The sequence below is a fragment of the Mytilus trossulus genome, chromosome 12, assembly GCF_036588685.1.
Source record: "Mytilus trossulus isolate FHL-02 chromosome 12, PNRI_Mtr1.1.1.hap1, whole genome shotgun sequence".
NCBI lineage: Eukaryota > Metazoa > Mollusca > Bivalvia > Mytilida > Mytilidae > Mytilus > Mytilus trossulus.
Genome location: NC_086384.1, coordinates 3,139,354 through 3,154,010, shown reverse-complemented (window position 1 = coordinate 3,154,010; position 14,657 = coordinate 3,139,354). Strand labels below are relative to the sequence as shown.

The window sequence follows — 14,657 nt, the reverse complement described above, 5'->3', positions numbered from 1 at the left end:
TTAAATACTCTACAGGTCAGACAATTGTCAATTATGATTTAAAATTAAATTAAAACTTGGTTTAATTTACGTAGAAAAAAATATTTTTTTTACTTCCAACACACGTGCTTTGTTTACTGTGTAATACGCATGCTTGAAATTCTCTTCCACAGATTTAGACAATTAATTGTAAATATAGAATAATTTCATCCTAAATAAAGCTAGTGCAACTATTTTAATTAATATTCTTACACTATAAAAGGTAAAATATTAAAAAGCCGATGATTTCCTGTGATTGGATAAACAAAACTAATCCCGGAAATGAGTAAGGAATTGTTTGTTTTAGTATTGTCGCAGTACATCCGGTTTGAATTTTGACTTCAGAATCAAAGGAAACGTAAGCAATAACTGAGAATATTATTGTTTTGAGTCATTAAAATCATTTTATTTATAAACTGTTGCCTTCCCTTAATTGCTCTTAAACGATTTTTGGAAAATGGTAGGACAAGTCATGAAGTAAATGCGATGCAACAGTGAAACAAGTTTGTTGATGCTACGAACATGACGATCGAGTATGAGCATACTCATAATGAGTCTCATGCATGCAGTAATGTGATTTTGACAATCATTTTTTGAAAAGGGGCATCAACTTTTAAGTTGTATGAAAATGACCGAAATTAGGTGAAAAAATTTCCGGATCCTTGGTTTAGAATGTTTATACGGTTATCAGATATTGAAGATTAAAGTTTAAACAGAAAATCTCCTTACAATAGTCCCTTTCTAAACAAGATCAAATGTTTATATCTAAACATTATCACTCTAAAAATTAACAAGAGGCTGTCAGAGCAACAGCAAACTGGATTTATTCATATTTATTTGTGTCCTGGCATTTTTCAGTATCACAAGAACCATCACTGATGAACGGTGAAAGTGAAAATCTTCAATATCAGACTTGACCTCCATTTGTCATCAGTAAGTTGAGTAACGTGTTGTAGGAATGTGTAAAGAGAAGTTAAATAATTCTTACCAGAAATAGAGAACCAGTTATTTTTGTGTTTATTTTTATCATCATGTGACACATATTTAAAAGGTACTGAATTAGAGATCACATGACCATCACAGCTGACTTGTAATGATGCTACTCCGCTATTGTGAGCTGAAAATAAATAATTCTTGTATAATCATTAACTATTAACAATTTATTTTGTCAGCTGTATAAGAAATTTCAACTCTCAAACTTGCTGTTTTGTAATGAAAATCCCTAGATGGAGAACAACAATATATCCATTAGTGGCATAGAATGGAATCAGATATGATTTATTTTCAATCCTGTAAATCGGGATGTTACAATAATTAATATGATAGACAACTCAAGGATGTATAATAAGGAAATAAATGTATTTTTTGTCAATCTTATATAATTATTTCAAGATGAAGAAAAGGGTAGGATTGCTGTGTCACTGACTCTTTTTATTCATACTTATTTTTCTATTGACTTTTTTTTTTGGTGTTGCAAATTGAAATATTAACACACATTGCAAAATTCAAATTAATTAGTAACTTAATAGTTTAATTTAACAACTAATATGACTTACCTGGAGAATAACACCTCAGTACACCTGGCTGTATTAATGTTGTTGGAACTGGTTTACTATCAAATAAACATAAATAATGAGACGACAAGGAACACCATGGTCCTACAACTAATACTTTCTCTCCTCCCTGAAATATATATTGTTACATTTATCAAACATGAAGAATTCATTTAAAAAATTAGAAAGATGATGGATAATGTTTTCGCCTAAAATTAATTCATGATATCTTATATATAGCCATGGCGTTGTCAGATTATCTCCGACTTATGAGTTTGAATGTCCCTTTGGTATCTTACGCCTCTCTGTTACCTATATAAATTCCTTTTAAATCTGACCACTCTGAATGTTGATGCATTTTGATGAATGTTGTTTAGTTTTCTTTGTAAAATTTGGTCGACTATTTTTCTTTTTTCTTTTTTGCTTTTTTAAGTATTTACCGTGATACTGTCATTTTTTATTCAACTTTTGATTTTTCTATCATCCTATTGATCTCTTCCTCTTGTTTTGGATCTTAACAAAAAAATGTAATATGCACAACAAATGTACAAAATTTCAATAGAATTTCAACAATACTTTTTATGACTTTTCGTTACAAAATATATCTTCAACAATCTGATGCATGTAGGCAAGGACATAGACAAAAGTGAAAACTATAGTCTTTTTTCTCCTTTTCCTATTAATAACATTGGAAAGTAATCCAGAATATTTTATATGTACATTTTTAAACCTTATAATATCATGATCATAATATGAGCAATAGTTATAGTAAATGCCATAGATTTTTTACACACACAAAAAAACTGACCTTATAAGAGAGTTTCCAGAACTGATTGGTTGAAACCTGAGAACTAGATTATATGGTAGATTAATTTTTTTGATACATACCTGAGAATTTGACCGCTCCGGAGAGTAGTCCAGGATTTTGTGTTCCTCCCCATTATGTCCTGACAACCCTTTACCATTATTAACAGTCTTGTTATCACAGATTTCTGATATGTCTGGAAAATTTTGTTCAGGTTGAACTTGACATGACTGAACAAGGTCACTGTTAAATAAGTTAATTTCATTGGTTAATTCTTGATCACATGTATTATTTTTATTCATTCCATCCCCTTTTAAACTATTAGTCGCTGGCTGTCTACTAAGATCATTGTAAAGTTTTTCTATTTCAGAAATCTCAAAATCTAAGTTATCCAGAATATTGTAGTCCGATGTTGTCAATGGTAACCCAGTATTGTTATTGTCACTCATAGCTTGTGGGAAGTTAGCGTAATTGTTTGTTGTTGCCACAGGAAATGATGAATGTATAAGATCGTGTATATCATCGGCTGACACATTCCGTAGATGAGGAACGTGACCCGTATCTGTTTTAGTCTGTGTACAGGAAGTAGGCATAAAATTCTGTGCCTCAGAATATACCATCTGTGTTTTATGAGGATCATGATCTGTAGAGTTAGGATGAGCAAATAAATTGAGCTGCCCCGGAATATTATGAGGTACTTGGATAGGGTGAGACATATGATGAATAGGCTGGTCCAAAACATGAGGAATTGGTTGTTGTTGACAACCTGATGTTACAGTGACAGATGAAACAGTGTTTGAGGCTACTCCTCCACTCAGCAGCAAATAACTCGTTGTTGGTAACTGACTCACACTGAGCAAAAATGGAGCTTGAGTGAGATTTTCTGAGCAAGGAATAGAATCAGTGGCTTTAGGCTGGATATGTAAAACTCCTGAATGTCTTTGATGGGGTGCCTGAGGGAAAGACTGTTGAGTTTTAGCATTCAGTTGACAAACTGTGTTCATTAATATGTCTTTACACTGAGAATCATCAGGAATAGAAGCAGAAGATGGGTCCCCTGTTGAACTGGCCCCATCTTCTAGCTTGGAATGACAACTTATCTTCTTGTAACCTATATTTTGACCTTTGGTCTTGTCCTGACTTTCATGGTACTGTATAAGGTGCTTTACTAGTTTTTCTACTGTTTCTTCAAGCTGTAAATAAATTAATCTGTGTAAAAGATTGTTTTCTAAAAATCTTTCAAAAATATAATTAGAAGATATATATTTTATATATAATTCCTTGTATATTTTGTTATTGAAATCTGGAACTATTTAATTATTTTGTCAATCTAAATTCAGGGCTAGTGAAATTCTATTAAAATATTACTAGAACAATTAACATGATTAATAAAACTGTCACCAAATTTTATCTGCATAATGTGTCTCCTGGAAATATGGTCATAACACTTAACACAGTACTAGATGTATAAAACTTAAGCTTGAATTTATTTTGAGTGGTTACTTTTGGTGATAGTACAAATAAAAAAATCTTAGGACTAAAAGGCACTTTTAAATTTTTAACTTTTTGACATATTAATGAGGAATGTTTTGTATCAATCAGCTTAATCAACTTTTAAAACTATTTATATATTATAAAACACTAACCATTTGATCTGAGCTACCAGCAGAAACTGAAATGGAAAAAAAGTATGAAATGAGCTGTATGGATAGGAACTATTTTGTTTTAAATATGAATTGAATGTTGAGTCTGTTCTTTTTGACTGGCGGTGTTACATCTTCCAAAGTCTATGTAAATTATTTGCCTTTAACTTTTGATGAGGCACACTTTTTGCTCAATGTTGAAGACCTCACTGTAGTATGAGATGAAAAGCAGATCTAAATTCATATTTCCTTTGTTTTTGTGTTTTTCTGTGCATGTACTGATCATGTGGACATTCCATATCCTTTCTTTTCTATCTTATCCATAAATTGAAAATTTAACAAGTGAAACTGCGAGCTACTGCTCACTGATGATATCCCCGACGCAAGTGGATAATATTAATAGTGTAAAAATATGCAAGTGTTCGGTAAACAGGAAGTTGTCGAGTGATGAATCTGAAACCCATCACACGGTATAGCTGACTTATATAAATCCTGAAACCAAATTTCAGAAATCCTTGTATTGTAGTTCCTGAGAAAAATGTGACGAAAATTTTCAACTTGGCTATCATGTGTAAAATCATACAAGTGTTCGGTAAACAGGAAGTTGTAAAGTGATCAATCTGAAAACGCATCACGCGGTATAGCTGACTTAGATAAACCCTGAAACCAAATTTCAGAAATCCGTGTATTGTAGTTCCTGAGAAAAATGCGACGAAAAATAATCATGGGACAGACGGACTGACGGAAGGACAGACAGAGGTAAAACAGTATACCCTCCCTTCTTTAAAGTGGGAGTATAAAAAACAATAGATATAACAAGTATTATTTTTTGTTGAATTATTGTGAAAACTTATCCTCAAGAATTTTAGCCTACTCATTAATGAAGTGGCTGTTATATCTAACACATAACTAAGATATGTAATCTAAATTAATGAAGAGTTGAAATCTTATAATATATTTATTTCATATTAAAGGTACATTGTTAAAACACATTTCAGTCAAAAATTAACACTTTGCAACAATTTCCATATTCAAATAATTTATTATCTCCCTTTTAAATTTTGATAAAACATTTAATTAAATTTTCTCAAATGAAGAAAACACTCTACCCTAATTTGAAGATTATAAAATTAAATGTTTTCGTTTAGTTTGTGGGTTAAGTTAAACCCCTATTTCAAATTTCAACAAAGAAAAATTTCTATAGGCTGGTATATAGACTATGGCAGAGCCATGAAATACAATTTTTCTTATCAATCACAAAAATTGGTGTCCACGAAAAAAAAAAAGAATACCCAGTATTGTATAATACCTACACATTGGTCTTAGCTGTTCTACTAGTTCTTCTTTCGTCCATTCTTTCTTCTCTACAGAACCGGGCATCATGGGAATCTTTACCTTACCATCGTCAGGATAGGGGACATTTAAATAATGAATTAACACGATGTCAGGATTCTGAAAAATACACATGAATAATGAAATCACATGAATAATGAAATCACATGGTCAGGATAGGGGACATTAAAATAATGAATAAACACGATGTCAGGATTTTGAAAAATGCACATAAATCATGAAATCACATGATCAGGATAGGGGACATTTAAATAATGAATTTACACAATGTCTGGATTCTGAAAATTACACATGAAATCAACATAATTATATGCTTCTTAAAATATTAAAAGAAATATATATTGTATGCACTAACTAAAAAAATTACTTTAAATATGTATATCTTTAGTACACCAGACATAACTTATGCATGCTTTACTGTACACATAAGCACACTGCTCTGAATTATTACTAGTATACAGACAAGTTTATTTCAAACAGTACATTCTTTAGCATTGTGATTAGGTGGCATTGGCTGTGTTAAGAGGCAATATCATATAATGTTACACTTCAAACAAGAATGTGTCCCAAGTACACAGATGCCCCATCTGCACTATCATTTTCTATGTTCAGTGGACCATGAAAATGGGATAAAATCTCTAATTTGGCAATAAAATTAGAAAGATCATATCATAGGGAACATGTTTACTAAGTTTCAAATTGATTGGACTTCAACTTCATCAAAAACTACCTTGACCAAAAACTTTAACCTGAAGTGGGACGAACGGACGGATGGAAGGACGCACAGACCAGAAAACATAATGCCCAAAAATGGGGCATAAAAACATGAATCAATTAATTACAATTTTACAATTATGACATATATTACTATACGTTTCGGAGTAGCTATACTTATTTCGTAATACTGATATTTGACATGCAAAGAAATGCTAGAATAAATCATGGACTTTTCAGTAAACCCTCACACAAATACATGTTTTATATATAATATACATTCTTTTATATATTTCAGAACTCGAGGTTTGTGTGATGTCCATTGTCACTGAGCTAGTATACATTTTCTTTGGAGGCTAGCTGAAGCACGTCAGGATGCGGGATTTTCTTGCTGCATTGAAGACCCATTGGTGTCTCTGTTTTTGCCTTTGGTCAGGGTGTTGTCTCTTTGAAATATTCCCCATTTCCATTCTCAATTTTGTTTACTTACTTGTAACAACCAATAACATCTTCTATGGAAAGTGGGTAGAATATCTGAATGTACATAGGAACCATAAATACACTGAAAATAAAAACATCGTATGTATCACAATATTTGGTAAAGGGAAATAACAGATATATTCCTTAATTAGGGATCATTTATTTATGGTTACAAAGCCTTATGTTTCAAAATTTTTGTTAGTTAGTGATGATTCTTGTGACAAATATGTGCGAGTCTTCATATAAAGATATGTGTTGATTGCCCTCTCCTCACAATATAAGTATAAGCTGATATCACATTTTTTTAAACCCCTGATCAATAATTAAAAATAGCATGTTGACAACTTCATGTTCTGTTAAAGCATTCTGATGAAATTTGGTAGAATTTGATCAAATTGTTCTCAAAAAGTTGCTGATATACAAACAGTGATGTAGAAATCTCAAATTGACAGAAGTTATTACTATCTGTGGCTACAATAGTCTCCAAGGTTAAACAATAAAATCAAATATTATAACAAGATGGTATTTTGCTATAAGTTTATTAACGTTGCCTAGACCGATGTGTCCAATATAATAAAATACACAAATATATATACCAAATATAAACAGCGTCAAGGTTTCTATTAACTTGACCATTATAGTTTTAATTCTAAAGATACAGGGATGAATATCTATTAAGTTGACTCTAATTGACATGTTTTGACCAACCTGGAAATTGATGTTCGAAGAATACACGTATGTCCAGTGTTATAACTAATTGTTATTGCTACATGTCACCACCTGGTCTGCATGTAAACATGTTATATGCAACCCAGCGGTCAACTGAACAACCTTTTACAAGGTCATGATTTACTTAATAGATATTCCCCTGTATTTATTTTATTCAATTTAATAAACATTTTAAGAATATATAATCATCAATATAAATATAAATATATTTTATATATATTTATATATATATTTTTAGCCTATCATATTGTCACATTCCTCTCTTTCTTAAGAAATATAATTTATATTTTAGTTAAAATCGGTGACAATATGAATGCTTGCAAATTTCCCTAAAAACAACAAAAATATTCATAAATAAAATCATTTCAAAAGTTCAACAACATCTAAATGTTCAGCAATGTATAGTTCATACAATTCTTGTGTGAATAACTAAGTTCGTAACATCAAATATCGGAACTTCCAGAAAAAGGCGCAACCATCAACTACGGACCGTCTTCATAACCCCGACTCCAGTGAACTGCTCCTCTGATCGTCGTTGTCAACTCCAACAATCCATCTGTTTATCTGCAACGCCAATTCCCGTCATTTAAAAGTTCTGCAACCATTCCAACTTCATGTGATCCACCATCCGTACTTCATGTGATCCACCATCCGACCTTCATGTGATCCACCATCCGTACTTCATGTGATCCCCCATCCGTCCTCCATGTGATCCACCATCCGTACTTCATGTGATCCACCATCCGTCCTTCATATGATCCACCATCCGTACTTCATGTGATCCACCATCCGTTCTTCATGTGATCCACCATCCGTTGTTGATTTACTCCTAACTGACCTAGCTTACCTACTCTGTTAATTCAGAGTTCCTGACTAGGTTGCTCAGTTATCACCGGCTGAAACATTACAGGAAAATCTACCTGTGATGCTGTAGAACGATTCCCTTTACCAATAAAGTTATGTGATCGTATAGTTTTATGTACATCTTGACGTCTGCGTTGTGTCCAATGATCAAAGCCAATATCCAATACTGGATAATGGTTCTTAGTGGCTGGTTCTTAGTAATGGTGCAGAAGTTAACATCTCTGTAGGCAGTACCATTGCCCTCAACATCAGTTGACACCATTTGATCGCCACCAAGGTATCGTGTGACTATTTGAATCTCTCTATTAATAAATTCTCTTGGCTAAACACCTATTATTAAACTTTAGAATATATTAATAACAAAATACCTATAAAAATAGCAACAAAATAAATCAATGCATTTACTAAATTTTATAGTTCAAAGTCGTCCTCAAGTTTTAACTGCTTCAATTTTGAAAAAATAAAGTATCGATATATTATCTAATTAAAATAAGAATAAAAAAAATAAACTCAAATACAAAAACAATAAACTAATGAGATAAACTTTTCTCTAGTATTAGTACTGAAAAATTGTTTAATAAAGGTTTAATAAAGGTTTGACATTCAACCAACACTTTCCTTCCTTTTTCATAAACAAAGCTGTGATTACTAATTTTTATAGGATTTCTTAACAATCAACAATTTTTCAGCGAGTAATCTGAAGCGAGAATTAGAATGATTAATTAAAACAAAATTGATTTATATACACATATATTTATTTAAAAACAATCATCACGAAGCCTACGTCTACGACATGTTAGTCGTTCATTTTATTAAGATAACAAGAAACGGTTGAGAGAAAACTTAAAATTAATTCGTCTTTCTTTTCAGACTTTTTAACAGTTCGTTTAGTTTTCTTTGGTATTCTTACTTCATCAACAGACATTTTTTGACTGCGTTCTGAATTGTACCCATCGGAACTATTATTATCCGACATTTCGCTTGAACCGGAAGTGACAGAAGATTTGTCTTCCTCGTTTTCACGTCGGTTTCTATTTGCCATTTTTTGTTTAAGTTCAGCGAGCGGAATATCATCCTCGTCGGAAGATGTTTCTCGTTCTTGTCGGTAACGATTTATGAGTCTTTCTCGAGGATCAGCGACCGGAAGTTCACTATCACTATCGTCACTATCCTCGGGAGGTACAACATAATTTGTTTTCCTTAATTGCCTACCTTCTAGATTTGTGGGAATAACCCATTCATCAATCTTAGCTTTTTTAAGGTGTTCTAAATGGACTTTCTTAGCGACAGACCCATCTAATTGGTTTTTTAGGACAAATGTTACCGGAGAAGTTTTTTCAATGATTCTGTAATAAGGTTTCCACTTAGTATCTAATTTACTTTTTCTTAAATGATTTTTGAAATATACCGGATCCCCAATTTCTAAATTAATTTCTTGTCTATTTTTATCTGCGTTTTGTTTTTGTTTTTCTTTAGACTTTTTCAAATTTCTGTGAACTAAAATGAATGATTTGTGTTGTTGTTCTAACAAAATCTTGTGCGGATCTTCACCTACATATTTCCTTCTTGGTTTCAATAGGTTGTCAATCGGAAGAACTGGGTCTCTATTGTATAAAAGAAAAAATGGAGAAAATTTAGTTGATTCATTTTTTTGAAACCTAATAGCTGCTATTGTTTGATTTAAGCATACGTCCCAAGTAGACGCATCACTTTGCAATTTCTTTGCCATGACGTCATGAAGCGTCCTGTGAAATCTTTCTACTTTCGCGTTTCCCTGTGGATGATAAAAAGAAGTTGTTATGTGACTTATATTTAATTCTTTTAAAGTTTCTTCAAATATTTTAGAGGTGAATTCACCGCCATTGTCTGACACTATAACTAAAGGTACAGAAAAGTTTGGGATTATTTCCTCAATTAATAAATGAACAACATTTTCCGAAGTTTTATTTGGAACAGGAAAAGCCAAAGGCCACCCACTGTAATGACAAACAAAGCTAACAATATACTTATTTCCTGACAATGATGTAGGATAAGGTCCAGATAAATCTACCCCTATCTTAGCAAATGGAAATGGTGGTATATCAGATATTTGTAATAAAGGTTTTGTTTTACCTGCACTTTGAGATTGACAAATAACACAGGAATTAATATAGGAATTAAGTTCTTTATATAACTTTGGCCAAAAATATTTTTGCACAATTGAATCGTGACATTTGTCAATTCCTAAATGACTTAGATTATCATGATAACTTTTGATGACCTCATTTTGTAATTGTAATGGAATATAAAGCCTTAACTTTAAATCATCATCAGGGTGAGAAATGTAATAAAGTATATCATTGATAATAATATGTTTATTATCAACACTTTTTGAAGCCTTACCTGTGTTTATTTGATTAATAATTTCCGAAAGTTCTATGTCTAAAGATTGTTCAATTTTCATGTCATAACCAGGAATCGTGCATTCCTTAACGCTAAGTTGATCATCTTCTTTATAGTCACAACTTGCAAAATCTTTTGGATTGAACTCATTTGAATTCAAAGTATTGATTTGAAAAGCCTTGTCACTTATATCTACTTCAATTGTTTCACTTTGATTTTGATTGCCTTCTTGACCCGGAGGTCTTCTTGAAAGATAGTCAGCAATAGTATTATCAGTCCCCGCTAGCCATTCAATCTTACAATTGTAACTTGCAATCCCTAAAGCCCAAAGCTGTAATTTTTTGTTACATTGTGGCGAAAGCAATAAGTACTTTAAAGGCTTGTGGTCAGTTCTGATAATAAATTCAGCTCCATGAAGATAATGATCTAATTTTTGTAATGCATAATGAATGCTAAAGGCTTCTTTTTCAATAGTAGACCACCTAGACTGTGTATCTGATAATTTATGAGATAAAAAGTAAATAGGTTTTTCTTTTCTTAAACATGATAAATGAGTCTCTTCTTCTTCGCAAGGTTGCGTAAGACATGCACCTATGGTATCATTAGAAGCGTCAGTATATAAAACATAAGGTTTCTTCAAATCTGGATATGCTAATAAAGGAGTTACAGTTAAACTATCTTTCAAAAAATCAAAAGCTCTTTGACATTCATCATCCCATTGAAATTTAGCATATTTTTTAGTTAAAGCAACTAAAGGTATAGAAATCTTTGAAAAATTAGGGATAAATCGTCTATAGTATGAACACGCCCCTATAAAACTTCTTACCTCCTTAACAGTAACAGGGTTTGGTAATGTTTTTATTGCCTCAACTTTGGCATCGTCCGGTTTTACACCGTCGATATTGATTTTAAAACCTAGATAATTAGTTTCTTCCTGCAAAAATTGACATTTCTTTAATTTCAATTTCAAATTATGTTGTCTCAATCTGTCAAATACTTGTTGAATGTGATCAAAATGTTCTTCTAAAGTTTCAGAAAATATCAAAATATCGTCAATATAAGAGATAGCAAAACTTAGATCTTGTAAAACTATTTCCATCAATTGACTAAATACAGCAGGACTATTTTGCAATCCAAATGGCATAACATTAAATTCAAAAAGTCCCTTATGACAAACAAATGCTGTTTTTGATTTATCTTCTTCCGCCATCTTAATTTGCCAGAAGCCTGCCCTTAAATCAATTAATGTGTAAAACTTGGCAGCCCCTAAAAGTGTCAATATATCATCGATAACCGGAAGTGGATATCGGATTGCTAAAGTAGAAGAATTCAGGGATCTGAAATCTATGCAGAAACGTGTAGTTTTATCTTTCTTATCAACTAAAACAACTGGGGAGGAATAGTTACTGTTTGATCTTCTTATAATGTTTGCTTCTAACATGTCAGTTATTGCTTTATTGACTATTTCTCTTTTGTGTAATGGAGTTCGATAAGGTTTCAATTGAACCGGAGGATTATCCCCTGTATCTATTCTCATTTTCACAGTGTCAGTTTGACCTAATTCAGTATCCTTGAAAGCAAAAACATCTCTATTGTTATTCAACATTTGTAACACCCTACCCCTATGAACATCAGGCACATTAAGATCAGTTTCAAAAACATTTTCAATTTCAGAGTGCTCTTGAGTAGATTCAAGTGAGACAACATTTTCTTCTAAAACTGGTGAAGCCCTTCCTATTGCTATGCCCCTTCTAAACTTATAAGTTTTATTCGTGGTATTTACTATAAGAACTGGCATATGACGTTTTTCATTAAAGTTTGCAACTGAATTAGCAACCATTAACCCTGGTTGATAACTCAAATGCCCCTTAGTAATTGGTGAAATTTCAAAAGATTTAGAACTTGAAGTTGTATAATTTTTATTACCTTTTACATAACAGATATTACTTGTCTGAGGTTTAATTACAGTGGTTTGAGCAAGCCTAACAATTGAAGCTATATGAATATCTTCCACTAGTGGTACATAAGTTTTATTTATCCTTAAACATCCCAAATCAAAATAAACTCTAACACCAAATTTTACTAACCAATCACGACCCAAAATTGCATTTCTGTTCATGTCAGATACTACATAAAAGGTATGATTCATTTTGTTCCCTTTCATGTTAAAGTCTAAATTTATACTTCCTAAAACATTTAAAGAAGCTCCGTTAACTCCTTGTAAATTGACTTTCTTTTTTTCTAATTTTGGTAATCCCTTAATTGAATTGTAAATCTTATTATGCAATAAAGATACTGAAGCTCCACTGTCAATTAAACTTCTAACTGTCATATGTGCAATTTTAATCAAACAAGAATTTGGATTTCCCGCTAAATTAATTTCAAATGTTTCTACTTGTTCAGATTCATTTTCAATTTTGCTTTCTGATACATTTTTAAATGATTTTTGTTCTTGATAAGTTTCAATATTTCTAGTTTGTATATTTGAATTTCGCGCTCTAACCTTTTTATTTCCGCTGAATTTTGAATTTCGCGCCATATTTCCTTTGTTTACTTCCGGTTTTGATTTGAAATTTCGCGCCATTTTTTCTTTGTTTGCTTCCGGTTTTGAATTGCGATTGTTAGATCTTTTATAATAATTTTTATTCCAGTGATAGGTAGAATTGTTAGAACATGCATTGTTAAAGTCTGATGATTTGTTATTTTTTTTTTTTAACCATGATTCATATATATTATATACAGGTTTTGTATATCCATAATTAATTTTTCTCTCAAACATCTTATTTCCCTTAATTCCCTTAAAAGTCTCCCTATTGGCTTCAGCATAAAGAGACCGCCCTAGTTTAAATTTTCCCTTGGTTTCCTAAATTGTTCATTTGATCTTGCTCTACAATTTCTTTCATAATGACCTGGTTTACCACAGTTCCAACAGAAGAATGTTCTTCTTTGTTGTCCTGTTAAGTCAGACTTGTTTTGTACAGAATTAAACCTTCTATGATATGTATTTGCATTATGCCTTATCGTGTTGTCATTAAAATTGTGTTGTACTGAATTAAACCTTCTAGGATATGTATTTGCATTATTACTTATCGTATTGTCATTAGAATTGCCTCGGGGTACATGTAATTCGGCACGCGAACTTACTACATTTACATGAAATTTCGGTTTATCCCTGCAATATTTTGCCTTATGGCCGAATCTGTTACAATTGTTACATTTCACACCTATTTCTCGGTAATGCGATATGTCCATTGGTGTTATATTACGCTCATTACCGTTATTTTTTTCCAAATCAAATTTTCTTCGTAATTGTGTTTCAGCCATTGCCGAGTTTACTGCTTGAGCCAAAGTTTGTGGATTTTCACGCATTATTTTCATTCTCAAATAATCCTGAAACAACCCATTTATGAAAAAGTTAACTAATTGAAGTTGAACTATTGGTTGATTGATATCTTGTCCCCTAAAAGCATATGTTGCCAAAGTTAAAATTCGTTCTCCAAATATCGGAACATTTTCGCCAATTTTTTGATTAACCTTATTCAGAAGCTCAAATGCATATGATGCATCAGGAATATGCCCATAACGAAAATTCAATTGAGTTTTTAGATTTTCCCAATTATTATTCTCCTGATCGTTTTCTCTTAACCACCTAGCAATGAAATCACTTACTGGCCCTACAGATGTTTGATAACATATCATTTTACAATCATTCGGACTTAAATTTGTAATCATTGCATATTTTTCTATTGAACGAATCCATTGAGAAAATATTTCTGAATTTGAACCATCAAAACCTTCAACTATCGTATTGACACCGTTTGCAGTTAACTTTTGAGTAAGACTTTGAACTTGTGTTGCTAAATTTTGAAAAACTAACCCTACATTAAATTCTTGTTCAGCCATTTTTGAGAATATAATAATTAAGATTATCAAATAAAATATCACACGTACCTTAGTATTTCAGAATTCGTCCTGGCACGGTTCACCAAAAAGAGTCTTATAACAAGATGGTATTTTGCTATAAGTTTATTAACGTTGCCTAGACCGATGTGTCCAATATAATAAAATACACAAATATATATACCGAATATAAACAGCGTCAAGGTTTCTATTAAC

At 31.8% G+C, this 14,657-nt stretch overlaps 1 protein-coding gene across 3 annotated transcripts in view; it reads right to left on the bottom strand.

Annotated features, from left to right (window-relative positions):
* Positions 1 to 14,657, bottom strand: part of LOC134693067 (calmodulin-binding transcription activator 1-like) — a 90,426-nt gene that overhangs the window by 21,669 nt on the left and 54,100 nt on the right. For all 3 annotated transcript variants that reach the window (XM_063553772.1, XM_063553771.1, XM_063553774.1), the window contains exons 7-12: positions 6,577 to 6,648; positions 5,333 to 5,471; positions 4,023 to 4,048; positions 2,460 to 3,569; positions 1,575 to 1,701; positions 1,007 to 1,135 (exon numbers count right to left, since the gene is read on the bottom strand). In XM_063553772.1, the coding sequence (XP_063409842.1) occupies positions 1,007 to 1,135; positions 1,575 to 1,701; positions 2,460 to 3,569; positions 4,023 to 4,048; positions 5,333 to 5,471; positions 6,577 to 6,648 (1,603 nt within the window). The remainder of the gene's footprint in view (positions 1 to 1,006; positions 1,136 to 1,574; positions 1,702 to 2,459; positions 3,570 to 4,022; positions 4,049 to 5,332; positions 5,472 to 6,576; positions 6,649 to 14,657) is intronic.